A 27191-nucleotide genomic window follows, 5' to 3' on the forward strand; every position below is an offset into this window, starting at 1 on the left:
GGGAGGCTGAGGCAGGAAGATCACTTGAGCCTGGGAGGTGGAGGTTGCAGTGAGCTGAGATCGCACCACTGCACTCCAGTCTGGGTGACAAAGTGAGACCCTGTCTCAAAAAAAAAAAAAGGGGGGGGGTGGCAGGGGAGGGTGAAAAATGTTAGATTTTACTGTCTTGAAGTTATTTGGTGCAAATTTAATGTCAGTGGAGGAAATGACTGTCAGATAACCAAGTCTGAGTAACCATAGTCGTTAGTTCAGTTCACAAATGAAACAATTGTGTATGTGGATTTTCTTAAAATCACCATGGTGCTTTGGTATAAGACAAAAGTGCTTTATGTGTGCTTTCCATTTCGCCAAACAAGTTGAAAAATATAGGTACTTGAGCATCAAGAATAGATATAAAGTTAGTGGTTTTTACTGCTTCAAGTGAAACTGGCATTTTTTTTATTTATTTTTTTATTTTTTTTATTTTTTATTTATTTATTTATTTATTTTTTGAGACGGAGTCTCGCTCTGTCGCCCAGGCTGGAGTGCAGTGGCCAGATCTCAGCTCACTGCAAGCTCCGCCTCCCGGGTTCATGCCATTCTCCTGCCTCAGCCTCCCGTGTAGCTGGGACTATAGGCGCCTGCCACCTCGCCCGGCTAGTTTTTTGTATTTTTTAGTACAGACGGGGTTTCACCGTGTTAGCCAGGATGGTCTCGATCTCCTGACCTCGTGATCCGCCCGTCTCGGCCTCCCAAAGTGCTGGGATTACAGGCATGAGCCACCGCGCCCGGCTGTCAAGAATAGATATAAAGTTAGTGGTTTTTACTGCTTCAAGTGAAACTGGCATTTTTTAAAAACTGCAGATACATACCTTCTGTGCCATCAGTGCAAGCACAGAAAAATAAAAATAAGCACCTGAGCTTTGACCTTGTAGGGGTCTGCATATTCACACTTTAAAGAACTGCCTGAATTTGGCAAGATGTTGACACAGAGTATGGGGAAATACTGAGGAAAAGGAGGATGTTGACAGTGTGTACCAGCTGTCTTCCTGTGTTTGATAATCCAGCTAGATTGAATTATTTCTTCCACATATGGCAAGAACTACTCTTCATACATAAACCCTTAACATAGTGCCTTAAGCATAGTAACAGTAAACATTTGTTGAATGAAAAGATACTTAAAAGTATGTAATATTGTTAGATTTACCTAGCCTCCTTTATGGTTTTCCAAGAATTTGTTTTGTATAGCTTTTAGTAAAACAGTATACATGTTATTCTGAGAGTGAAATGGTGGGGTGTGAAATGTTTCAAGCTTCTTTATGATTGAACGCATTTTGGGTAATACAGTTCAGCATTGTTTTGGTCCATAAATTTGAGGACATGAATGTTATTTGGGGGTAAAGAAAAGGAAGGGATATATGGTGTTGTGTCTAAAAAGAATTCAGAACATGATACATTTACCACCTGGAGATAATTTTCCTTAGCCTTGTATATGGATTAATAATGAAATTGATCAGTTGATGAACCAAATGCAACAGATTGAGACCCAGCAAAGGAAATTTAAAGCATCTAGAGATAGCATATTATCAGAAATGAAGATGCTAAAAGAGAAGAGGCAGCAGTCAGAGAAAACCTTCATGCCTAAGGTTCGTAAGTATATCTTTGGTTATAGACCAACTGTTACAGATTAATGTGGATCATACATTATATGGGTTATCCTTGAATTTTATGCTTCATTTTTGTTTGGACCCATACTTTTTTTTTTTTGAAGACAGAGTCTCACTCTGTCTCGCCCTCGCCCAGGCTGCAGTGCAATGTGTGTTCTCAGCTCACTGCAGCCTCCACCTCCTGGGTTCAAGCGATTTTCCTGCCTCAGCCTCCTGAGGAGCTGGGACTACAGACTTGCACCACCACATCCGGCTAATTTTGTGTTTTTAGTAGAGATGAGGTTTCACCATGTTGGCCAGGCTGGTCTCAAACTCCTGACCTCAGGTGATCCGCCTGCCTTGCCCTCTCAAAGTACTGGAATTACAGGTGTGAACCACTGTGCCCAGGCTGGACCCATACTTTTGGATGTCTGCATCTGTTTTACCATTCTTAAACCCATGAATACCCAGAGTCTCCTGTTGTTGGCACGTTCAAACTTTCCACCTGCATTGAACAAATAGGCATTTGAAACTATGACATAACTGTCTGATGGTCAGTTTTTGTCAGTAACCATTTTTATCTGAAGCACAGTGGAATTAGCTGAATATTTGATTCCATTTTGTCCAGACTGTATTAAAATTAGAAAGCAAACTTATGTGATAGTATGTTGTTGGTCTCATAAACTTGACAGTTTTGACCAATCTTTTACGTAGTATAATACTGAAACTACAAAGAGCTTAAAAAAGAAAAAAAAAACAAGATGTGCCTGCAATTGTACCATCCCAACACATTCTGACAACTTTTGGGTTTTTTTGGGATGGAGTCTCGCCCTGTCACCTAGGCTGGAGTGCAATGGCATGATCTCGGCTCACTGCAACCTCTGCCTTCCGGATTCAAGTGATTCTCCTGCCTCGGTCTCCCGAGTAGCTGGGATTACAGGCACACGCCTCCATACCCAGCTAATTTTTGTATTTTTAGTAGAGACGGGTTTCACCATGTTGGCCAGGCTCATCTCGAACTCTGGACCTCGTGATCCACCCGCCTTGGCCTCCCAAAGTGCTGGGATTACAGGTGTGAGCCACCGTGCCCGGCAGCTTTTTGTTATAGTATGCCTGAAGATTTTTGTATAGTTTAATCATGGAATATGATCTGGCCCATCCTGCCCCACCTATACTATTACATCGTATGTTTTTTGTTGCTAGAGTCCTAATTACCACATTAATAAGCACCTAATATTTGAGTTATGTCTTTGTATTTAGCTCAGATCAAATATAGATTGTTTTAAAATTTTCACTAAGTAATCCAGAGGCTAATACCTTACTAATAAACGGATAACGTCATATAGCAACGTAGCTTACAGAGTTTGGAGGCAAGCTTGCATGCTATGGAGTCTACCAGAGAATCATTGAAAGCAGAACTGGGAACTGATTTGCTTTCTCAACTGAGTTTGGAAGATCAGAAGAGAGTAGATGCACTGAATGATGAGATTCGTCAACTTCAGCAGGTAAGTACATGGCTGACTGGAAAAAAAATTCATTAGTAATTGGCTATTGTGAAAAGTGCCTTTCTTGCTAACTAGGGGAATATGAAAGAAAAGAACTGAGAAAATATTAAAATGAGGCTTGGACTTTTAATACCCATAGGAGTAAATAAGATTTTGTTTTTCTAAACCATTCTAGCTAGGTTAGGATTATACAAGAAATTTTCATTTCCTTACAGTTTAGTTAATTAGCATTGCTATTAGTAAGTTTGAGCTTGTTAAGACTTACCATATTTATCTTACTACCTTTACATATTTAATATTTTAATTAAACATTTGAATTGATTTTTTTTTTTTTTTTTTTTTTGAGACGATTCTTGCTCTGTTGCCCAGGCTGGAGTGCAGTGGCACGATCTCAGCTCACTGCAAGCTCCACCTCCCGAGTTCACACCATTCTCCTGCCTCAGCCTCCGAGTAGCTGGGACTACAGGCGCCAGCCACCACGCCTAATTTTTTTTTTTTTTTTTTTTTTTTTAGTAGAGACGGAGTTTCACCGTGTTAGCCAGGATGGTCTCGATCTCCTGACCTTGTGATCCGCCCGCCTCGGCCTCCCAAAGTGCTGGATTACAGGCTTGAGCCACCGTGCCCAGCCTTTAGTAGATTTTTAAAACTGCATAGATGTAAACCACCAACACTGATTCTAAAAAATGAAAAGCAGTTAAAGAAACCGTTTTTGACAGCAAGCATTACAAAAAGAGCCAGCCACAAACATTTAACATTATGAATTGATAAGAGAAAAATGAAGAAAGTATAGGGCTTTTTTGAAGAATATAATGTATTAAACTTCATTTCAGCTCAATGTGATCACAAGTACTAGAGAGGACAGCAGATGAGCACTCTTCCTGTGTGTGAAATGTACATGCTTATGTAGACTTTTTTTTAATTCTAGGAAAACAGACAGTTGCTAAATGAAAGAATTAAATTAGAAGGTATTATTACTCGAGTAGAGACTTATCTCAATGAGAATCTGAGAAAACGCTTGGACCAAGTAGAACAGGTGTGTATGTGTTTTTTTTTTTTAAGGGCTCCTTGGTGGCCATGACCTACTGCAAGTGGTTATATGAGAGGCTCTGATTGAAAGCAAGGGCTTTGGGGACAGAAAGCTTAGTGTCTGTGGGCCTTGGGTTGGAATTCTGCCACCTAGTGTGTGATTTTGGACAAGTCACTTACTATTTCTAAGCCTCAGTTTCTTGTGTAAATTAAATATTATCATAGTTGTTTTATATAATTGCCATCGTGGCACATTCTAAGTACTTAGTAAATGTTATAGTTTTTCAGTGGTGTTTAGATGCTTAGAAATTTTCTAGTAATTATGTCTTTTTCTTCCCTTTAATGGATACTTTAAGTATATTTCTAATTATATGAAGTATTTATATTTTTTGGTTTTCTTGAATGTTCAGACAATAGCTGTAGAAAATGTTGGCAGTCATAACATTTGAAACTAATGGAATTTACATTTTTTTATTATAGGAACTTAATGAGCTGAGAGAGACAGAAGGGGGTACTGTTCTCACTGCCACAACATCAGAACTTGAAGCCATCAATAAAAGAGTAAAAGACACTATGGCACGATCAGAAGGTGAATTTTTATGTAGTAAAATTTTGTTTACATACATGTTTTATAAAATTGTTTACTGCAGAATAAAATGTCCAAATAGGCAGAAGCATATACTAATGATTTTGTTTTCTATTATAAACAATGTATAGTGAATGGAATTTAGTAAGTTGACTATAAATAGGAAGTTTTTACTGAAATGTTTGTGACAATTGAGACCATAAATGATTCATTTTGTTGATAAAATATGAAATACTTGACTCAAGTTTCTCTTATCACTTAGTTGCTAAGAAAATAACTTTAGTTTATAAGCATTAACATTGAATAATGAAAATTATATATTTGAGTGACATATATATACTTCTAATTTTGTACTGATTTAAGTGGTTCATAAATGTTCACAGAAAATTTTAAACACTGACAAAAACCTAAAACCTATTTTGGTAGGTTTGATCATAAAAATCTTTACTCAAATAACGCTGTAACACTGGCTTTAAACTAGATATTATAGCCTAATTTTGTTTTTCCCCCCATCTTAGATTTGGACAATTCCATTGATAAAACAGAAGCTGGAATTAAGGAGCTTCAGAAGAGTATGGAGCGCTGGAAAAATATGGAAAAAGAACATATGGATGCTATAAATCATGATACTAAAGAACTGGAAAAGATGACAAATCGGCAAGGCATGCTATTGAAGAAGAAAGAGGAGTGTATGAAGAAAATTCGAGAACTTGGATCACTTCCCCAGGAAGCATTTGAAAAGTACCAGACACTGAGCCTCAAACAGGTTGGTTTTAAAATTTGAAGTCTTGTTAACAAATTGCTTGGTATGTAAATTTATTTATATGAATACATATTTTCTCTTTTTAGTTGTTTCGAAAACTTGAGCAGTGCAACACAGAATTAAAGAAGTACAGCCATGTTAACAAAAAGGCTTTGGATCAGTTTGTAAATTTCTCAGAGCAGAAAGAAAAGTTAATAAAGCGACAAGAAGAGTTAGATAGGGGTTACAAATCGATCATGGAGCTGATGAATGTACTTGAACTTCGGAAATACGAAGCTATTCAGTTAACTTTCAAACAGGTATGTTTTGCTTTGTAGTAAAAATATACACAGGACAAAAGCTTCAGCTCTTACTCAGTTTGTAAAGATTTTAAAGCTTTTTTCCTCATTAACAGGTGAATCTAATACATGTGAACAAATCTAGCATATAGGTTTACAGTAACTTGAATGTTTTACACAGCCTTTAGAAGGATCCAGTCTGTTATCCTTGTTAAGATTAAAAAATAATTGGTAGCTTTTAAACATTTTACTTGTTAATATATAATTCTACCTAAGCAAAATTTATATTTCAGTCTTTTTTTTTTTTTAAGGTATCCAAGAACTTCAGTGAAGTATTCCAGAAGTTAGTACCTGGTGGCAAAGCTACTTTGGTGATGAAGAAAGGAGATGTGGAGGGCAGTCAGTCTCAAGATGAAGGAGAAGGGAGCGGTGAGAGTGAGAGGGGTTCTGGCTCACAAAGCAGTGTCCCATCAGTTGACCAGTTTACTGGAGTTGGAATTAGGGTAAAATACCTTTATATTCCATTTTCCTCAGAGCATTACCATAATAGAATTTATAGTATCTTTTGCATATCTGATTGGTGCATTATATGCAAGTTACTTTTGGAAGATGGTGGTGGTTCTACCCTTTAGGATATTAACTCATGTGTTTATTCTTAGGTGTCATTTACAGGAAAACAAGGTGAAATGAGAGAAATGCAACAGCTTTCAGGTGGACAGAAATCCTTGGTAGCTCTTGCTCTGATTTTTGCCATTCAGAAATGTGACCCAGCTCCATTTTACTTGTTTGATGAGATTGACCAGGCTCTGGATGCTCAGCACAGAAAGGCTGTGTCAGGTACAGTTCAGTACAGTTTTGGTTTTGTATTTAACAATAAGCTGGTAATATTTGCTGATACATGTATGAAAAAATCAAACTCAGGCAGTTTTGAATTTTAGTAAGAGTAAAGATAGTTGCTTTTTAAATTTTCAGCTCTGCTGAAAAGAGAAATTTGTTAAAGCACTATTTCCTTTTTACAGATATGATTATGGAACTTGCTGTACATGCTCAGTTTATTACAACTACTTTTAGGCCTGAACTGCTTGAGTCAGCTGACAAATTCTATGGTGTAAAGTTCAGAAATAAGGTAATTTTTTAAGTTTGTAATTAATTTGTTGAATTCTGATTTTATGTTAAATAGTGAAAGAAAGCTTAGAAAGTCTTTGCTTATCTGATGTCTTTTTAAAGAAAAAACTTTTCCTTCAAATAACTATGAAGTTTAGCAATAGTTTATGGCATTGCATTCGTTTTATTTTCATTGGCATTAGCAAACCATATCTTTCTATCCAGTCTATTCAGTGCTTCTGTAATGCACAATCTTTAACAATTACATATGTTCATTTGTATGGACTGCATAGCTCTTCCTGGGTGTCTTCCCAACCTTAACATTATTGATGAAATAGCAAAGTAATAGAAAGTGAACAAAAGGTAGTTTAGATGTTTAGGCATGGTATTTCTTCAGAGCATTAAAATACATATTTTTTAAATCCATGCATTGAACAAACACCACTGTAAATAAAGGTTTTATAAGTCAGTGCTTCAGAATTATTTTACTTCATATGTAAAATATAGGTGATAGGCTGTGCGCAGTGGCTGACGCCTGTAATCCCAGCACTTTGGGAGGCCAAGGCAGGTGGATCACCAGGTCAGGAGTTTGAGACCAGCCTGGCCAGTATGGAGAAACCCTGTCTCTACTAAAAATACGAAATTAGCTGGGCATGGTGGTGTGAGCCTGTAGTCCCAGCTACTTGGGAGGCTGAGGCAGAAGAATTGCTTGAATTTGGGAGGCGGAGGTTGCAGTGAGCCAAGATCGTGCCACTGCACTCCAGCCTAGGCGACAAGAGCAAGACTCCATCTCAAAAAAAAAAAAAAGAAAAATTTAAAAATGTAGGTGATGGGCTGTATATATTACCCTATACAATGCAAACAGATGTATTTAACAGATTTTGTTTTTAACATTTATTCTTCAGGTTAGTCATATTGATGTGATCACAGCAGAGATGGCCAAAGACTTTGTAGAAGATGATACCACACATGGTTAATTGGAAAATACTACCTACTGGTTTGGGAGATGTGTATAGTAATGATTCTCATACCCAGGAACTGTGAATTTAAACCTAAATATTTGGCCATTATTAATAGTTTTCAGACTTAAAGCATCATAGTCCTTTTATATTTGTCTTTGTATTTTATAAGATACTCTGTAATGTCATGTTTGTACTTATAGTTTAAGAATTTTATTTCCTGTACAACTTTTTGTAAAATGTCCTGCTATTTTAAATCTTTTGAAACATGCTAAATATTCTTTCCTAATTGTTTTATCACTTATACTGCCTTTTTTATAGCTTCAATTAAATAATTGGTTTATGACTAATTTAGTGTTTTATGTGGCTTTTCATTTGTCATAGTCTTTTCCAGTGAGAACACTAATCAGATTGGATGTAAGGCCTCATTTTAACTTAATCACCTCTTTAAAAGGCCTGTCTCCAAATACAGTTACATTTGAGGTTTTGAGGGTTAGGACTTCAACATGTGAATTTGGGAAGGGAAGCACAAAATCAGCCCCTACCAACCATAGTATATTTATCATTGATATATTGCTATCAACTAAACTCAAGATTTCATTCAGATTTGACTAGTTTTTCTACTAAGGCCCTTTTCCTTTTGTAGGATCCCACAGAGGATACTACATTACATTTACTTACATCTCTTCTAGTCTGTGAGAGTTTCTGTCATTGTTTATTATATCTTGACAATTTTGAGGAATATTCAGATGTTTTGTAGAATGTCCCTCAAATTGGGTTTGATATTTTTCTCATGGTTAGATTGGGGCTAATACCACAGAAGTGAAGTATTCTCATTACCTCATATAATAGTACATATTAACATGCTTTATCACTGATGATATTTACCTCGATCACCTACCCAACCTTGTATTTGCCAGTTTTCTTCATTGTGAGGTTACATTTTTTCCCCTTTCCGTACTCTTTTCTTTGAAAGTAGGTCTTGAAGTGCAGCCCTCACTGTGGGTCTCCTGTGACCCTGGAAGACTACCTTAATAGTCCTTGTAGCTTTTTGTAGATTGACATTTTCCACATAGACAGTCATGTCATTTGCAAGAAAGAGGCAGTTTTATTTCTTCCTTTTGAAATATTTACCTTTAATTTCTTTTTCTTGTTGATTTCCCCTGGCCTCAGTTTATACTTTTTATCTGTAGGAGAATTTGTTAGGAGCTACTCTTCCATCATTGGAAACCAGAAATACCTAGAGAGATACTTTTAAAATAAAGAAATAGTAATGGGACTTTAAATCGAATTTTAAAATGTGTGTTTACTTTGGGTTTTCATTTTGACTGAATCTTTAGAGTTTAAATGTTCGGTGTATTATTTATGCTTTATAGCTTTGCTGTAATATAACTGATCTATAATAGATAATTTGGTATATGTTCTATCTACGATTCCATTCAAAGGGTTATGTAACTAGAATATCTTTCTAGTATTTCTACCATTTTTTCTTACACATTTCCCCAAGAATTTTTCTTAAACATCTACCTAAGAATATTCATCATGAATGCTTGGTGTATAGTTTATAATTTGTAGATTTCCTCTGATATGACCAACCCCTTATAATACAGAATTTGGTGTAAGGTAAGTTCCAAGATTCAATTCAAAGGATGTTACAGACATAGCATCATTCTAAAACTTAATATTATTCTTAAGTGTTTCCCAAAAGATATTAGTATGATGAAATGCCAGTAAATTTATAATAATAAAGCACCTAATAATGAAACAATAAATTTTTGTAAAAGCCTATATTCTTTGCGATATCTTAGTCATGAGTTGTTAATTCTAATGAAACTGAATAGAAAAATGTGACAATCCTGAGCATACTTAACCCAGAAACTTAGAAGGACAGACATTTACCCAAGGAGTTAGCCAATGATGCATAAAATCTAAGTGCTTCTCTTTGGCTGGAGAGTCCTTTCCTCAGAGTAGTACTGATTCTTCCACTTGCAGATTTTGTTAATACTGTTACAAATGCATTACATTCACCATAGTGGAATTGAAGAACATATATTTTAAGAGATGAGGGGTCTCATCCCATCACCCAGGCTGGAGTGCAGTGGCAGGATCACAGCTCACTGCAATCTTGAACTCCTGGGCTCAGGTGATCTTCCACTTTGGCCTGCCAATATTAATATTTTGGGGCATTTCCTTCAAATCTTCATAAAAAGTTTTGTGGTTTATTTTTATGTTTATTCTAGGTGCATAATTTTATATCTTAGATTTTTAATTTAGTAATACAGTATAAAATATTGCTGTTTTAATGCTTTGGAAACAAAATTTTAATAGCCATATGCTATTCTGTCAAGTAGAAGTAGCATAATTTACTTAACTATCCCACTGGATTGTTTTCTTTTGGCTAAAGTACCAAAAATGAATTTAAAAAATCAACACTTTTATACATAAAACTCCCAAAATTTAGGATTATTTTCCCAGCTTAGAGTCCTAGAAGTCAGTGTGAATATTTGTAAGGATTTTTATTTACTTTTTATGCTGTTTTTGAAAAAGATGTAAAACATGAAATGGTTAATATGTAGGTTAAGGATTTGTCTACTCAAAATTAGTGAAAAAGTAATTTTATAAAATGATGCAATTTATAGAAATAATTTTACTGTGAATAATATAGTCAGTAGAAAATGGAGAAATAGAAAGGGAGGATTCCTTTTTTAAAAGTAAGCAATAGCAAACTTGTCTTTGGAAATATTTAGTTAATTCTTAAAAAGTGTTTCTCTTTTAATAACTCTCGAGGCCAGGTGCGGTGGCTCACGCCTGTAATCCCAGCACTTTGGGAGGCCGAGGCGAGCAGATCACTTGAGGTCAAGAGCTCAAGACCAGCCTGACCAACATGGTGAAACCCCATTTCTACTAAAAATACAAAAATCAGCTGGGCGAAGTGACACGGGCCTATAGTCCCAGCTACTCGGGAGACTGAGGCAGGAGAATTGCTTGAACCTGGGCAGTGGAGGTTGCAGTGAGCTAAGATTGCGCTACAGCACTCCAGCCTAGGAGACAGCGAGACTCCATCCAAAACCAAAACAAACTCTAAATAAAAGGACTAGTACTTTGATTCAGCTTCCCACAAAGGGAGAATACTAGTGTTTAAGTGAACAGTATTCAGATTTCACTATCACCCAGTAAATGGTCTTACACAGGATACAGCTTCCAGTTGTTGGGTGCTTGCTACAGAGGTACAGAGATTATGTTCTGTCAAAGATTTAAGAACTTTTCATAAAAATTCTGCTAGGTATAGTGGCTCATACCTGTAATACCAACATTTTTAGAAGCTGGAGCAGGAGGATCATTTGAGCCAGGAGTTTGAGACCAGCCTGGGCAACATAGTGAGATCCCATTTCTACAAAAAATTTAAAAATTACCTGGGTGTGGTGGTCACACCTGTAGTCCCAGCTACTTGGGAGGCTGAGGTGGAAGGGGTCACTTGAGCCTGGGAGGAGGAAAAAGTGTTACATTTACGAAATACTATTCATTCTGTATCTTTTTACTCAGGCATATCTCCTTATCCTGGAATGCTAATAATCCAGGTTTGTGTATTTATGCCTAGTCCACTATCTTAAATGGAGGGAAGTGTAAATGGAACCAGTTGCACATTAACGCAGTTTAAATGGTAACAGCAAAGTGTTAGCCTGCTACTTAGGAGGATCTTTCCTTCCCTACTTGGTATTTTCCTTTTTTTTTTTTTCTTTTTTTAAAGAGAAGACAGGGCCTCACTCTTGTTCAGGCTGGAGTGCAATGGCTCAATCATAGCTCGATGTCATCTCCAACTTCTGGGCTCAAGGGTTCCTCCCACCACACCCTCCCAAGTAGGTAGCTAGAATTACAGGTATGTGCTTTTAAGTAGATAGGGGTCTCACTTTACCCAGGCTGGTGTTGAACTCCTGGCCTCAAGTGATCATTGGCTTCCCAAAGTGTTAGAATTACAGGTGTGAGCCACTGCACCTGGCCCTTGTTTTGAAGTTATATGTAATTAGGTGGAAATTATCTTCTCCTTTTTTGTGAATATTGAGCAACAGTGATATCCTTGTTTCCTTAGTTTTATCTTTTGGAAGAAACAATTATTCTTTTCATCCGAGAAAAGTAAGAACAGAATATTTCAATTGCCTATTGCCTAGAAGTATTAACAGCTTTTATTTTGGTCACAGTAAGTAATTCTTGATGAAGTGGGTTAACATTTCTAGAAGGAATATTATTTTGGCAAGAGATCAGATTTCACAAAACATGTCTTCTTAGAAATGGCTTTCGGCCAGGCATGGTGGCTCATGCCTGTAATCCCAACACTTCAAGAGGCCGAGGTGGGTGGATCATGAGGTCAGGAGATCGAGAGCATTCTGGCTAACACGGTGAAACCCATCTCTACTAAAAATACAAAAAATTAGCCAGACCTGGTGGCATGCACCTGTAGTCCCAGCTACTCAGGAGGCTGAGGCAGGAGAATGGCATGAACCCAGGAGGCGGAGCTTGCAGTGAGCTGAGATTGTGTCACTGCACTTCAGCCTGGGCGACTGAGCGAGACTCCGTCTCAAAAAAATAAAAAAATGGCTTTCATATCTACACTTTGTCTAAGTTAGTACTTCACAGGATATATTTAGATCCAGAGATACATTTTTTAGTTTAATACTTTAATTTTATAGATGAGGAAATTTGAAGTCCAGATTAGGTAAGTGACCCAAATGAATAAGTGAGCACACACAGCTTAATAACCCACAGAGCCAGAACCAAGTCCTGGCTTTCCTGCTTCAGAAGTAGGACACTCTTTAATACATTAGCTCTTTCTTTCTCCCAAGTTAACTATGTAAATGGGAGAGAGAGAGCACAGTGTTGACTGATCCTCCACATGACACAGAGAAATAGATTTTAAGGGCACAATTCACCATCTCTGGTTTTCTTTGCCCTTTGCCTCCCCACTCCTGTTTTCTTTAGACCGCACCTATTTAGGTATACTCTGATCACTTGTGTCAGTGTCCTAGGGGGACTGGATTACTCCTGGCTGCCAGTCTTCTGCATGAAAGATGCCAGCGTTGCTCCATAAATCTGCCACCATGTGGCACTCACTCTCCCCTTCCTAGAGACAGAGAGTCTCCTGGGTGTAAGAGCCCTTGTGGCAGCCAGTAATTGCACAGGGACATGAGGCAGCCTAGCGATTAGGTTTGCAAGAAGCACATGGATATATTTCCTCTCTGAAGTCCTCACATTGGTTGGTATAAATCTATTATTGGAAAGAGACATTAAGATTTGAATGTTATCTCATGGATACTGTGTGTTCAGATCAGTGCCTGGAAAGTTGATTATCAAACATCAAAGTGTGCAGTGATCACAAGTCCTGCTTTGGCTTTATAAATATACACCTAAAATTATTCAGCAATTAACAATGACGGCGATAAAGGCTGGAAACATGGAAGTACATATGGGTGAAAAAAACCCACCACCACAGAAAATCGAAGGACATGGGTTTAAGGCCAAATCATTTGGGACTAACAGAGGCAGTTAAGGTGTAATGTACTGGAAGTCCCTAACACTTCTGAGGCAGAGGTCTTTGCTAGGAGAGGTCTTCAAACACAGGAATCTATCGTACCACCTCAGAATTAGAAATGAGGGCTGCAAAGGCAGATAAGGCTGAGGCTTTCTTCAGCACTGTCTGGGCTGCTATTTTTTCTCCCAGTATCCTCAATCCCAAATTACTTCACTTTTTTTTCCAGAGTCACTAGAGGGGGCCCTTGACACATGCCAACCCCTCCATTTTTTCAGTCTAGTTTTACAAACTAGTTTCTTACAGTAGAGTTCCAGGAGCAATGAGATGGTCAAGGTGTGATATTCTTCAGATTTCTCTGTTGCAAGAGTTTTTGAACTATGTGTTAACTGCAGCTCAGTAACTGGATGCTTTTAGCCAAGGTACCTAGTGCTTGCAACAGGTTGGATTGTTGCTTAGAAAGGTATGCAGCAGCTATTTAATGGGATCTTGTTAACAAAATGGCAGTCTGTATTAGGGTTCTCTAGAGAGACGGAATAGGATAGATGTATATATGAAGGGTAGTTTACTAAGGAGTATTGACTCACATGATTACAAGGTGAAGTCTCACAATAGGCTGTCTGCAAGCTGAGGAGCAAGGAAACCAGTCAGAGTCTCAAAACCTCAAAAGCAGGGAAGCCAACAGTGCAGCCTTCAGTCTGTGGCTGAAGGCCTGAGAGCCCCTGGCAAACCGCTGGTGTAAGTCCAAGAGTCCAAAACCTGAAGAGCTTGGAGTCCGATGTTAGAGGACAGGAAGCATCCAGCACGGGAAAGATGAAGGCTGGAAGACTCAGCAAGTCTGCTCTTTCCATCTGCCTGTTTTAGTCTAGCTGCACTGGCAGCTGATTAGATGGTGCCCACCCAGATTGAAGGTGGGTCTGCCTCTCCCAGCCCACTGACTCAAATGTTCATCTCCTTTGGCAGCACCCTCACAAACACACCCAGCAACAATTCTTTGCATTATTCAATTCAATCGAGTTGACACTCAGTATCAACCATCACACAGTAGCCCTTTCTTGCAGTAGCCCTACTTGTTTCTCCTCAAAGCAGTTTTCTTCCTCTATACTTTCTGAATCCTCATATAAACCCAGAAGAGGTTGTTCTATTGTAATTTTCCTCATTCGCTGTCTCTAACCTGGCATCCCTTAATTGAAATGGCTTCACCTATTATGTTGCTTTTCGGTTTACCATTTTTAAGTCATCTCCCCAACAAGACAGTCTAAATTGGGGGCTCTTATGTTCTTTCACAGAGTGAAGGGAATACTTGCTGACTTTTCTTATTAGAAATCTTATTAGAATCCCTGTAGTCTTGGGATTATGTGGCTGTTATGTGCCTTAGGATTGTTCCAGAAGTCCCGTTTCTCTACTGTTTAAAGAGTTCATCCCCATGGTGAGCAGGCGTGTGGGAGCCCACACACAGCCCTGCCCCTCTACCTCAGCACAGGGGTCACACAGCAGGCTAAATCTCATCTTCTGAGATGCAACATTCTGCCTTGACACTGATGGGAATGCTGGCAAGACCGTTGAGCATGGCCTTGTGATGGACAGAGCTCATCTCATTTGTGAGATTCTGAGAAACTTCAAAAAAGAGAAACCACTGAAGCTGGTGCCAAAGAGGTCTTCCCAGTGACCCTTGCCTTTTGGTTTTTCTTTTTCTTATGGACATGCTTCTAGGCAGGGGGTCTGTCCATCTCACTTCTGCCCTTGGCTGAGTAGATGAAGAGGGGTTCGTTGATTTCAAGTAATTTCTTGATTCCTTGGGGCAGAAGGATTACAGTCTTTCAGAGAGTTTCTTTTTGTATATCAATGTATGCACTTTGTGCATAATAATTACCTACTAGGTACCAGATGGGCCCTTTTATCATCTCTCTTAAGGGCAGCGACTTTGAAGTGGGTGCTGTTAACCCCAGTTTGCAGAAGAGGAACTAAGTTTCACGAGGGCAAAGTAACTTGTCTAACAATTTCTGTCGGAAAGCAGTGAAACTGAGAGTAGAGTCCTGGCTTATCCTATTCCACCAACCTCTCTAGCTGCCATTTTAAATTTAAAATGAAACCAGTGTCAACACTTGTAGATAGACCAGCCACAAGGAAGGGCAAAAAGCACCTTTGTTGGTTTCAAAGCTGTCTATAAATCTGTGGTGTATTGTTTCCTGCTGTCTCCGTCCTCACACCCTTGGGACGCCATGCCACAAAAGCAGAAGGCTTTGTTTTAACAAGATCCTGGGTGATGGAGGCTCTTTCAGATGGTACCTGAGGAGGAGCCGCAAATTCAGAACCAGGAGCCCCTTTTCTCGCGCTGTATGCCCCACGTGCATCTCAGCAGAGTAGGTTGCCGGCTGAGTGCCTTTGATTCTGCTATTCTCTAGTAGTTAACTTTCAACTCCTCTCACCTGGCCCAACCCTAGTCTCTACTCCCAGTTTTGAAAAGGAAAAGGCTAGTGGAGGATTGGTAGTGGCAGGACTGGGCAAGGTTGCACGCCGAGCACTAGCACTACCCTGTGCCTGTTCGTGACCCTGCCGCTTAGCACTCTGCTTTCTCGCAGGAACCTGGCCCAGCCCTGCTTCACCTCCCGGCTCTGAAAAGCAGGATTGTGGTTCTGCCCCCAAGCATTTCATTTCTCTTTTGGTTCTCACATCTAATTAATTATGTTTCACTTCGTAGTTTGCAGGTATAAGAGGGTTTTTTTGTTTGAGAGGGAGTCTTGCTCTGTAGCCCAGGTTGGAGTGCAATGGCACGATCTCAGCTCACTGCAACCTCTACCTCCTGGGTTCAAGGAATTCTCCTGCCTCAGCCTCCCGAGTGGCTGGGATTACAGGCGCCCACCATCATGCCCGGCTAATTTTTGTATTTTAGTAGAGATATAATTTCACTATGTAGGTCAAACTGGTCTCGAACTCCTAACCTCAAATGATCTGCCCCCCTCAGCCTCCCAAAATGCTGGGATTACAGGTGTGAGCCACTGCACCCGGCCATAAGAGGATTTTTAAGGAGAAATTTGGGACACTTGATATAGGGAGGTGTATTAGTCTGTTCTCACGCTGCCATGAAGGGAATATCTGAGACTCGGAAATTTAGAAAGAAAAGAGGTTTAATTGACTCACAGTTCCACATGGCTGGGGAAGCCCTCAGGAAACTCACAATCACGGTGGGAAAACACGTCCTCACAGGGTAGCAGAAGAGAGCCTGAGCACCCAGCGAAGCGGGGGGAACCCCTTATAAAACCATCAGATCTCGTGAGCACTAACTCACTATCACGAGAGCAGGATGGGGGAAAAACCTCCCCCATGAATCAATTATCTCCACCTGGTGCCTCCCACAAGCTGTGGAGATTATGGGAACTACAAGATGAGATTTTGATGGAAACACAGAGCCAACCATATCAGGAGGGATATGGAAGCTGACAACTCGAAACAGTTCCAGGTAGCCAAGCTGTCAGACACATTACGGCAGGTGCGGGGGTAACAATTTGTCCCAAGGCTAAATGCTCTGCAATGTGTAAGACACACCCCTTTTCTGTGCCGCTATACTCTATTTTAGCTCCAACAAACTTAAGTCTAAAGAAGGGGCAAGGTCAGGACTCTCATCCTCTTTTTTTTTTTTTTTCCCTGCTTCTAGGGGTCAGAAAAAAATTCATTTCTGACCCACAGTTATTTTCCTGTCACTTTAAAAACAAATACCCATTGTCTTCTATTATTTTAGAGGTAAATGTCCCTTTAAGATCCTGTACCCTGTAAGTTCTGTGCTGGGGCCAGGCCTATCTGTTTTTGTTTTGTTTTTGTTATTTTTACCCAGTGTTTGTTGAATACATAGTAGCTGGCACTCACTGAGCACTGACTATGGGTCAGGTTCTATGCTGAGTAATTTCTGTTCTTCGTGGTAGACAAAGCTCACAGCAACCCTGAAAGGATTACTGTTCTGTTCATGCTCTGAAGGAGTGGACTATGCCTTAAAGAGGTTATTATCCTTCATGGCCACGCAGCTGTAAGTGGTGGAAGTCAGCTTCACCGCAGGCCTCGTCCACCTCGGAGGTCCACAGTGACGTCCAGCCTCTCTGGCAATGAGTGAGTGTTCCATGTGTGGTAGGCTAGCTCCTTCAATACCCTGGCTACTTCGCCCCTCGGAGACTGCCGCACAGACTACTTCTGTCTTTGCCATGGTTCTCTTTAACTAGATTCTACCCATAGAGAAATGAGGAATGGGTGTTAGAGAGAAGCTGCATGCTGTGAGGCCTAGTTCATCTGCCCCCCATGCCCCCACCCCGAGGGGAACCTAGCGGTGAGGTAAGATTCTGGAATAGCTTTGCCAGAACTTTGTCTAGAAATGTGTGTGGAACCCAGCGTACTATCTTGTTAGCAAACTGGAGAGGTTCTAATCTAAACCTACCCAGTCTTTGCCTCATTATCAAATTCACTTGAAAGTGATTTTTCTAGTCTCTCCCCTTGGAGATTCTACACTGGGTCTCGGGCAGGGCCCAGGAGGGCCACCGGTGAGACCTGCTAACCAGGGAAATATATTGACCTCAAAGGGTGGAGTTAGGTCAGCTAAAACTTTGACCTTTGGAAAGGATGGTTTGTGAACCTGGGAGACGTCCTTTTTGAGGCATCTATACCAAAGAAAGCAGCAGAGATTTTTTGTTTTGTTTGTTTTTATCCAATGAGGAAAGTGAAATTTATCTTTACTATGGTAAATAAACAGTGGCACAGCAACTGGATATAGAGGGGAGTCCCTGAAACTGGCAGAATTTTAGAGAGAGAGGCCCCCAAGCTGGAGAGCTGGGGTTACAGAGATGAGCGAGCCAATGTCTCCATCCTGACCAGCCACGGTAATGTGCTACTGCCCCATTTTACTCGGGGCTATTAAGCTCATTCCTTTCTTGAGCGGAGAGTAATTGTAAACTAGCCAGTTTGATTCATCGGCCTCCTCATTAGGAGAAACCTGAAGTTCACAGCTGATAAGTCTATGCTGGCAGCAGCTCTGAGGGTGGGACTTGGGGGTAATCACAGCCCTGGTGGTGCAGATATGCTGCTGGGGGCCTTATGGCTGCTCCTTGCCACCTGTCCTTGTACCAGTGGTTTCTGGGGAACTTCTGTTAAAAGCTGCTGTGGTCATGCATGAAGTGTGACCAACTCCATAGTTGTCTCCTCTAGCCTAGCCCACCAAGAAAAACCCCAATGGTCCCTGCCCATCATTCAGAACTCAGACCTGAAGCATCCCTGATCTCTGAGTCCACACCAGGCCCTGTTCCAGTAGGAAGCCCCAGACCTGGTCAGTCTGTCACAGGCCTCATTATGATTCAGCTTCCTTCCAGAAGGCTTCCCACCCTGCTGCCTTCATTCCTGGACCTCAGGAGCCGCTCCTTGCATCCTGCCATCTTCCATATTCACCCCCACCTCCTCCAAAAAACTCGTATCACCAAGCCTTCTGGAACCTTCCTTTTACTCCATGAGAATGTTTTTTGAGGTTTCTTTTCTTTGAAACACTCTCCCATAGAGACCAGATTTCCTCATCCACCTTCTCTCCCAGGTTTAGGAAGAGAGACCAATGAGTTCCTGGTTTGGTGGCCACTTTGCTTGACCACTGTTTTTTAGCAATCACCTCTTCCAGTTCTGCCTGCTCCTCTTCTCCTGCCTCCCCCAAACACTCCCACCCCACATATTCCCACAGCATCCTCAGCACCATTTACTCAGGACACAGGGGCACTTCCTGCCTGAAGCTCAGCCTTCTCTACCCTATGGCTTGTCATCCTTCACAGAGACTTCAACCTTCTTCCTCCCAATTTTCACCCTCAGAGGTTCTCTCACCCCAGTTCTGACCTCCTCTGGAAACCTGAGATCAGTGTTGAAGCATAATTTTTGCAAAGTTGAAATCATGATTCTCTTACAGGCTATAGTGAGAATTTGTCAGGGACTTATTAATGAGGGAACCAGCAGGATGACAAAAGTTCTCTAGGACATTAACCTTTGGGCTTATCTTTATTTTATTTTATTATTTTGAGATGGAGTCTCATTGTGTCGCCCAGGCTGGAGTCAGTGGTGCGATCTTGGCTCACTGCAACCTCCGCCTCCCAGGTTCAAGCATTTCTCCTACCTCAGCCTTCCGAGTAGCTGGGACTACAGGTGCCCGCCACCATACCCGGCTAATTTTTGTATTTTTAGTAGAGAGGGGGTTTCACCATATTGGTCAGGCTGATTTCGAACTCTTGACCTCGTGATCCACCCACCTCAGCCTCCCAAAGGCTGGGATTATAGGCATGAACCACTGCGCCCGGCCCTAGGCTTATCTTTTCTAGCAGACAAGAGTCACTTCCAGTTTACCAGCCCCCTATTTCCCTGCAAGTTAACATCTCATTTACAGAGCCTGGGTCTAATCAGTAGAAAATAGCGGGTCAATTAAAGCTACTTTCCCCTGGAGAGTCAGATGACCCTTAGAGGGTCTGTTGGACCATGCTGTAGTGTGGCTTTGAAAGAACATCCAGTGAGCTTGTCACGTCTTTCCAAGTATTAGATACATTTCCAAAACATAGGAAGCTCCTCTGACCACCCACTTCAGGCCTCAGAGGGTGGCCATGAGGAAGGCAGGCCTGATAAGGAGCAGCTCAGGTCAAGGTCCGTGTGTGTGGGATGGTGGGAAGGAAGGGAAAGTGTACAGGGAGTGGGGTTAGGGACCTGCACCATAGGGTTGAATGATAGATTCGGGGAGTGACTCTTTGGTTTTATTCAATCATTTGGTGAGGACCTGAAATATAAAAAGCTGTAAGTTTGATGCTTTGATTAACCAATTTTTCTGATGAGAAAACTGAAACTTAGATTAGTAACAGGGTCAAGCATGGTGGCTTATGCTTGTAATCTCAGCTACTCAGAAGGCTGAGGCAGGAAGGTCACGGGAGTCCAGGAGTTCAAGACCAGCCTGGCCAAAGTGAAAAAAGTCTTGACAAAAAGTTAAAAAAAAAAAAATTTATCCAGCAGTGCTGGTACACACCTTTAGTCCCAGCTACTTGGGAGTCTAAGGCAGGAGGATCCCTTGAGCTCAGGAGTTGGAGGCTGCAGCGAGCCGTGATTGCAACACTGCACTCCAGTCTGGGCAACAGAGTGAGGCCCTGAGACCCCATCTCTGAAAATAAAAATAGATTAGGAAAGAGTCACCAACTAAGTGGGGAAGACCAGAATTATCAGGCCTGTGTGGGAGCTTCCACATCACTTCCGCACACTGAGCCAACTGTGTGGGAGGCCGCTGAATGGGTGGTAGAGGTGACACTGGATGTGTGTGTGTGTCAGCACACACTGAACACTGATGTCAGAGGTAGAAGGGACACTGTGTGTGTGTGTATTGTGTATAAACATACCCTGAGTGGGAGGTTGAGGTGACACTATGTCAGCATACGTATGTGTATGTGTGTGGGCACACACTGAAGCGGGAGGTAGAGGAGACACTCTGTGTGTGTGTGTGAGAGAGCGAGCGAGCATGTCCTGAGCGGGAGGTAGAGGTGGCACTGTGTGTGTGTACATGTTCATGCACTGGGTGGGAAGTAGGAGGTGACTTCCTCCAGCAGCAGGTGCAGAGCCCAGGCCTGGTGTGGTCTGACACATCTAAACAAAGGCAACTGCAGGATTCCACACATCCTCACTGCAGGGCCCTCATTCCTGTCCCTCTTCAGCACCAGCTGCCTTGGACCCCAGGGAATGAGCTCAGCAAGCGGGGGCCACAGCGATGACAGCAGCTGGCACGGCCTTTGATAGATTTGTGCTCCAGCTTTAGCACTGTTCCCAGGAAGGATGGGTCTCTGCCCTCCTGCGGACTGGAAGGAGGAGGAGGAGGCAGGGAGGGGGGTGGTCTGGGGCTTGTAATTGGATAGGAGGCTGTGATGGTGGCAGCTGTGACAGGGGCCTGAGGAGGGGGCTTGGGTGGATGGAATGAGGTTGGGCCTGGGGTTTGGACTCATTCATCACCCTGGAGGCAGCTCTCCTGGGCTTTGGAACCCTCACTCCCACATCTACTCCAGAGTCCCTCGTGTCACCAACACAGCCTGTGGGGGCATGATGTCTCCTAAGTGGGGAGAGCCCCAGGAAGCGCCCGCTCGTCGAGGCAGACAATACATGTAGACTCTGGAAAAAGGCGTGGGTTTTGAGTCTCAGCTGTGCAACTTGTTAGTTGCGTGGTCTTGGGCAAGTCTGTTAACCTTTGTCTCCGTTTCCTCTCTGGTAAAATGGAGACACCACATGAAACTATCTAAAAAGGTGGCTTGAGAACTATGTGTGAACAGAGTGCCTTGCGCACAGTGCTTGCTACGTGAGACTTAGGTTTAGCTTTTTGTGCCAGTTGGCAGCCAGGTTACATTTGCAATATTTGGGGCTGGGTAAGTTTGCGTGTACTCACTCTGGAACGGGCTCAACAGCAGCTCCTGAAGAGGGAAAGTTTTCCTACAGTTATTTACTATTGTATAACAGACGGCACCAAAACTCAGGTAGATTGAAACAAGCACGATTTAATTGCGTCTTATGAATTTGAAGATCGGAAATCCACGCAGGACTCACTAGGTGATTCTTTGTCTCACATGGCATTAGTGGTGGTTGCCTAAGTGGGATGGAGAGAGCAGATGGACTGGAGGGCCCAAGACGGCATCACTCCCATGTCTGGTGTGTGTTTAGGGGAAGTGAGAAGGCTGGGCTCAGAGACGCTGTCAGCCAGGGGCCTGCAAGTGAGTTCTCTGGCCTGGTGGTCTCAGTGTGGCTGGACTTCTTACACGGAAGCTCAGGTTTACAAGAGGGAGTGCTAACTAATGGCTAAAGGGGAAGCTGCTAAATTGCTTTTGACCTAGCCTCGGAAGTCCTAGAACATCACTTCCACATCATTCAATTTGTCAGGCAGGTACTAAGCCCAGCCTAGTTTCACACAGAGGAGAATTGGGTTCCACCTCCCCATGGAGGAATAGCCATGATTTTGCAGTCATCTTTAATCTACCACAGTTACCCTCAACAAGTATTTTACAAAGTATTTGCATAGAATATTTCCAGTGCCATCTTGGGAGAGAACTGGATCAGTACTGGATCAGCCATCAGGAAACCTGGTATTTGAATTCAGCCAACCATCACTCTGAGCTTCCATTACACTAAAGACCCTGTGTCTGATGCTGGGAACACGAAGGAGGAAAGAGTGCGCTCCTGGTTTCTAGATCTCTGCTTGGACTTGCTTCTAATGTAGTGACCTCAGGCAAATCATATCCCTTCTTGGTGCCCACTTCCCTAGTGAGTAGAACAAGAAGGAGCATGGATGTGCTGGCCGTGAGCCTTTTCCTAGCACCAGAGCCCTGTGAGGCTGACTGGCACTACTGGGGAAACAGAGAGACCTGCCTGGCCTCATGCCACCTTTCCAGCTAGTTCCAGAGGTGTCTATGCACCTCTCATCTTTAGCAAAGTCAGAGAAAAACAGCTTCACAAAGCTCCACAGGGAAGAGGTACCTGGTCTGCCTAGAAGATTCTCAGCAGGACTCCTTTAAACTGCCAGCTCTCCCGAAGCTCTGGAAGAATGGATACACAAAAAGGGAATTCCTGGCCCTTTCTCAGAAACACTGAGACATAAAGCCCCACTTGCTCTGTGAACTCCAGTGTGTTGAGGAATGAGATTTGCAAGTCTGGCTGAGCCAAGGTGTTAAGGGGGAGAGTCCCAGGCCATGTAGAGCCCCTCTACTCACTGACTCTACACTGATCTCCTTGCCTGGAGAGGTCCCCAGAGCAGGCAAGCAGTCCAGATGGGGATCTCCAGAAGGCTTAGCAGACCACCAAGGCCCCAGTCTCTCCCCTTCAAGACCACCCTGGAGTCTCAAATCCTCTGGGTATCTGTGGGCCAGGCCATCACAGGGAGTAGGGGAGCCAGGTTCTGACCACCAGTGGAGGAGGTGGGGGAGGGGAGGGTAGGCAGAGTGCTCTGGCCTGGAGCCAGGCTGTGGGATTTGCAATTATCCGGGGGCCTGTAAATACTTGGAGCCGCTTTTTAATCTTGAGGCCATGAGTAATTGAGCCAACTGTGTGTTGTATCCTACAGCTGGGCCCTGCTTCCTCCTACTCACAGACACACATACATTTACTTACACCTGTTATACACACACACACACACACACATACACCATTTAGAGAGAGAGAAGTACCTTGTATGGAATGTTTATACTCTGTGCCAGCTGTGTGTTAGGTGCTTTTCATATAATATCTCATTTAATTGTTACATCAACTCTGTAAGGTGGGCCCCAATATCCCCATTTTGCAGAAAAAGAAACTGCGCCAAGGGGAGGTAAAGGGACTTGCCTAAAGATCCACAGCTCGGCCCGGCGCGGTGGCTCAAGCCTGTAATCCCAGCACTTTGGGAGGCCGAGACGGGCGGATCAGGAGGTCAGGAGATCGAGACCATCCTGGCTAACACGGTGAAACCCCATCTCTACTAAAAAATACAAAAAACTAGCCGGGCGAGGTGGCGGGCGCCTGTAGTCCCAGCTACTCGGGAGGCTGAGGCAGGAGAATGGCGGGAACCCGGGAGGCGGAGCTTGCAGTGAGCTGAGATCCGGCCACAGCACTCCAGCCTGGGCGACAGAGCGAGACTCTGTCTCAAAAAAAAAAAAATAAAAAAGATCCACAGCTCATAAGTAGCAGAAAGAGGACTTGAGACCCTGTTCCCCTCCCCACTAGCTCAGGCCCTTCCATAGGCTCAGTTCAAGGTGGCTAGACATTGCCTGAATCACCTCTTTTTGGTATCTAATGGGGACATTGGACTTAAAAATGACCACACATCTAAAAGAAAAGGTTAATAAATTCTTTTAAAAAAAGAATTTTTTGCATGTCCAAAAAATACACCACAAGTGAAGCCAAAAGACAAGTGTCAAGCTAAGAAAAAAAAAATGCAATTGACATTAAGGCAAAAGGCTAATCTTATCTTCATAACATATAATATAAAGAGTTCCTATCATTTATATGAAATAATGCCAAAACAATTTTTAAAATGGGCGAAGGATAAAGACTCTTCAGAAAAAGAAATACAAGTAGTTCTTAATCAATGAAAAGATGTTTGTCCTCACTTATAAAAAGAATAATACAAATTTAAGCTATACTGACATTTATATTTGGCAAATAACTCAATTCCACATTATACAAAGAAATTCTACAATATAATCAGAAAAATACAGATAACTCAATTTTAATTTTTAAAATGGGCAAAAGCATTTCCCAAAGCCAATACACATTGGAAAGTCTTCAGAGAATGTGAATTAAAATCACAAATTACTACTACATATCCACCAGTGTGGCTAAAATTAAAAAGACTCACAGTATCAAGTGTTGAGGACAGAGAGCAACTGAGACTCTTGTATACTGCTGGTGGGAGTGTAAACCACCACCATTGGTACAACCACTTTGGGAAAAGGTCTGATGGTTCATAAAACCAGAACATACAACCACCTATGATTAGTAATTCTACTCATAGTTACATACTTCAGATAAATTAGCACATTTTTACCACCCCCAAAAAGGTTTCTTATGCCCCTTTGTAGTCAGTCCCCTTGGTCCCAGGAAACCATTGATCTGCTTTTTGTCAATATGAATTAATTTTTCATTTCTAGAAATTCAAATATATGGAATAATACATTATACTCTTCTGTATCTTGCTGCTTTTCCTCCACACATTTTTGAAATTCATATGTTGCTATTGTACTCCTTTTTATTGCTATGTAATATTCCATCATATAAACATATCGCAATTTTTAAATCCGCATACTACTGATGAATATTTAGATTGTTTCTAGTTTTTGGCTATTATGAATAAAGCTGCTGAGAGCATTTGTATAGTGGTCTTTGTGTAGACGTATCATATTTTAAATTCTTCTGGAGGAATTTAATTTCAGTAGGTGAGCAATTTCTGGGTTGTAGAGGTTGTATAGTAAGTATATTTGAACTCTATTAGGAACTGCCAAACTGCTCTCCAAGTAGTTGTATCATATTATTTTCCCACGCAGTATATGAGAGTTCCAGTTCCTCTGTACCCTCACCAACATTTTATATCACCAGTCTTTTAAATGTGAGCCATTTTACTGGGTGTACGATGCTCTTATTATGGTTTTACTTTGCATTTTCCTGGTAACTAATAATGTTGAGCTTTTTAAAATTACTTCTTGGCCATTTGCTTATCTTCTTTTATGTTTTAAATCTTTGTTCATCATAAAAAATCTCCTGATTTGCATTTTTAATATAGAGTTGTAAAGTTCCTCCTATATTCTGGATTCAAGCTATTTGTTAGATATATGTGCTGTGAACATTTTCTTCGTTTGTGCCTTACCTTTTCATTTTCTTAATGGTGGCTTTTGAAGAGCAGAAGTTCTACTTTTAATGAAATCTAATTTATTAATCTTTAAAGTTTGTGCAAAGATTTTTTTTCTATTTTTATTTGAAATTTTATAATCAGCATTTACATTTAGGTCTATGATTCATTTTGAGTTAATTGTTGTATATGGTGTGAAGTGAGAGTCAAAATTTATTTTATTTTATTGAGATGGAGTCTCACTCTGTCTGGAGTGCAATGTCACAATTTCCGCCTCCCAGGTTCAAGTGATTCTCCTGCCTCAGCCTCCTGAGTAGCTGGAATTACAGGCATGCGCCACCACACCTGGCTAAGTTTTGTATTTTTAGTAGAGACGGGGTTTTACCACATTGGCCAGGTGGGTCTTGACCTCCTGGCTGCACGTAATCTGCCCACCTTGGCCTCCCAAATTGCTAGGATTACAGGCATGAGCCACTGTGCCCAGCCCAAGGTTTAAGTATTTTTCATGAAGCTGTCCATTGGATCCAATACCATTTGTTAAAAAGATTGTATTTCTCCCATTGAATTATCCTGGCACCACTGAAAATCAATTGACTATATATGTATAGGCCTATTTCTCACTCTATTCTCATCTATTGATCTCTATATCTGTCATTCCATACAGTCTTGATGACTGTAACTTAATGGTAATTCTCAAATTTAGTAGTGTAGGTCCTCTGGATTTCTTCCTTTATCAAAACTGTTTTTAGCTATTTTAAGTTTTTTTTTTTTTTTACTCTCCATTTATATTTTACAATCAGAATATCATTTTTTAATTTTTTTAACTTTTAGGTTCAGGGGTATATGTGCAGGTTTGTTATAGGTAAACTTGTGTAGTGGGGATTTGTTGTACAGATTATTTTATTACCCAGGTACTAAACCTAGTACCCAACAGTTATTTTTTTTCTGATCCTCTCCCTCCTCCTACACTCTGTCCTTAAATAGACTTCCTTAAATAGTCTGTTGTTTTCCTCTTTGTGTCCACATGTTCTCATCATTTAGCTCCCACTTATAAGTGAGAACATGTGGTATTTGGTTTTCTGTCCTGCATTAGTTTGCAGAGGATGATAGCCTCCAGCTCTATCCATGTTCCTGTGAAGGACATGAGCTCGTTCTTTTTTATGGCTGCATAGTATTCCATGGTGTATATATACCACGTTTTCTTTATCCAGTCTATCATTGATGGGCATTTAGGTCTATTCCATGTCTTTGCTATTGTGAATAGTGCTGCAATGAACATACATGTGAATGTGTCTTTATGGTGGAATGATTTCTATTTCTTTGGGTATACCCAATAATGGGATTGCTGGATTGAATAGTAGTTCTGTTTTTAGCTTTTTAAGGAATCACCACACCACTTTCCACAACGGTTGAACCAATTTACACACCTACCAAGTGCATTTGCAGCACCCAGCAACTCAGATGGGAACTCTATTAGCATCGTTGTTAGT

The 27191-nt window shown here is 41.4% G+C and overlaps 1 protein-coding gene across 3 annotated transcripts in view; it reads left to right on the forward strand.

Annotated features, from left to right (window-relative positions):
* Positions 1-8196, forward strand: part of SMC3 (structural maintenance of chromosomes 3) — a 38545-nt gene extending 30349 nt beyond the window's left edge. For all 3 annotated transcript variants that reach the window (XM_045361512.2, XM_065521406.2, XM_074002690.1), the window contains 10 exons: positions 1474-1625; positions 2972-3130; positions 4056-4163; positions 4637-4745; positions 5261-5508; positions 5592-5804; positions 6095-6286; positions 6443-6620; positions 6803-6909; positions 7793-8196. In XM_045361512.2, coding sequence (XP_045217447.1) covers positions 1474-1625; positions 2972-3130; positions 4056-4163; positions 4637-4745; positions 5261-5508; positions 5592-5804; positions 6095-6286; positions 6443-6620; positions 6803-6909; positions 7793-7864 — 1538 coding nt within the window. In that variant the 3' untranslated portion in view covers positions 7865-8196. The remainder of the gene's footprint in view (positions 1-1473; positions 1626-2971; positions 3131-4055; positions 4164-4636; positions 4746-5260; positions 5509-5591; positions 5805-6094; positions 6287-6442; positions 6621-6802; positions 6910-7792) is intronic.
* Positions 8197-27191: the final 18995 nt, after the last annotated feature.

Source organism: Macaca fascicularis, chromosome 9, assembly GCF_037993035.2.
Source record: "Macaca fascicularis isolate 582-1 chromosome 9, T2T-MFA8v1.1".
Taxonomy (NCBI): domain Eukaryota; kingdom Metazoa; phylum Chordata; class Mammalia; order Primates; family Cercopithecidae; genus Macaca; species Macaca fascicularis.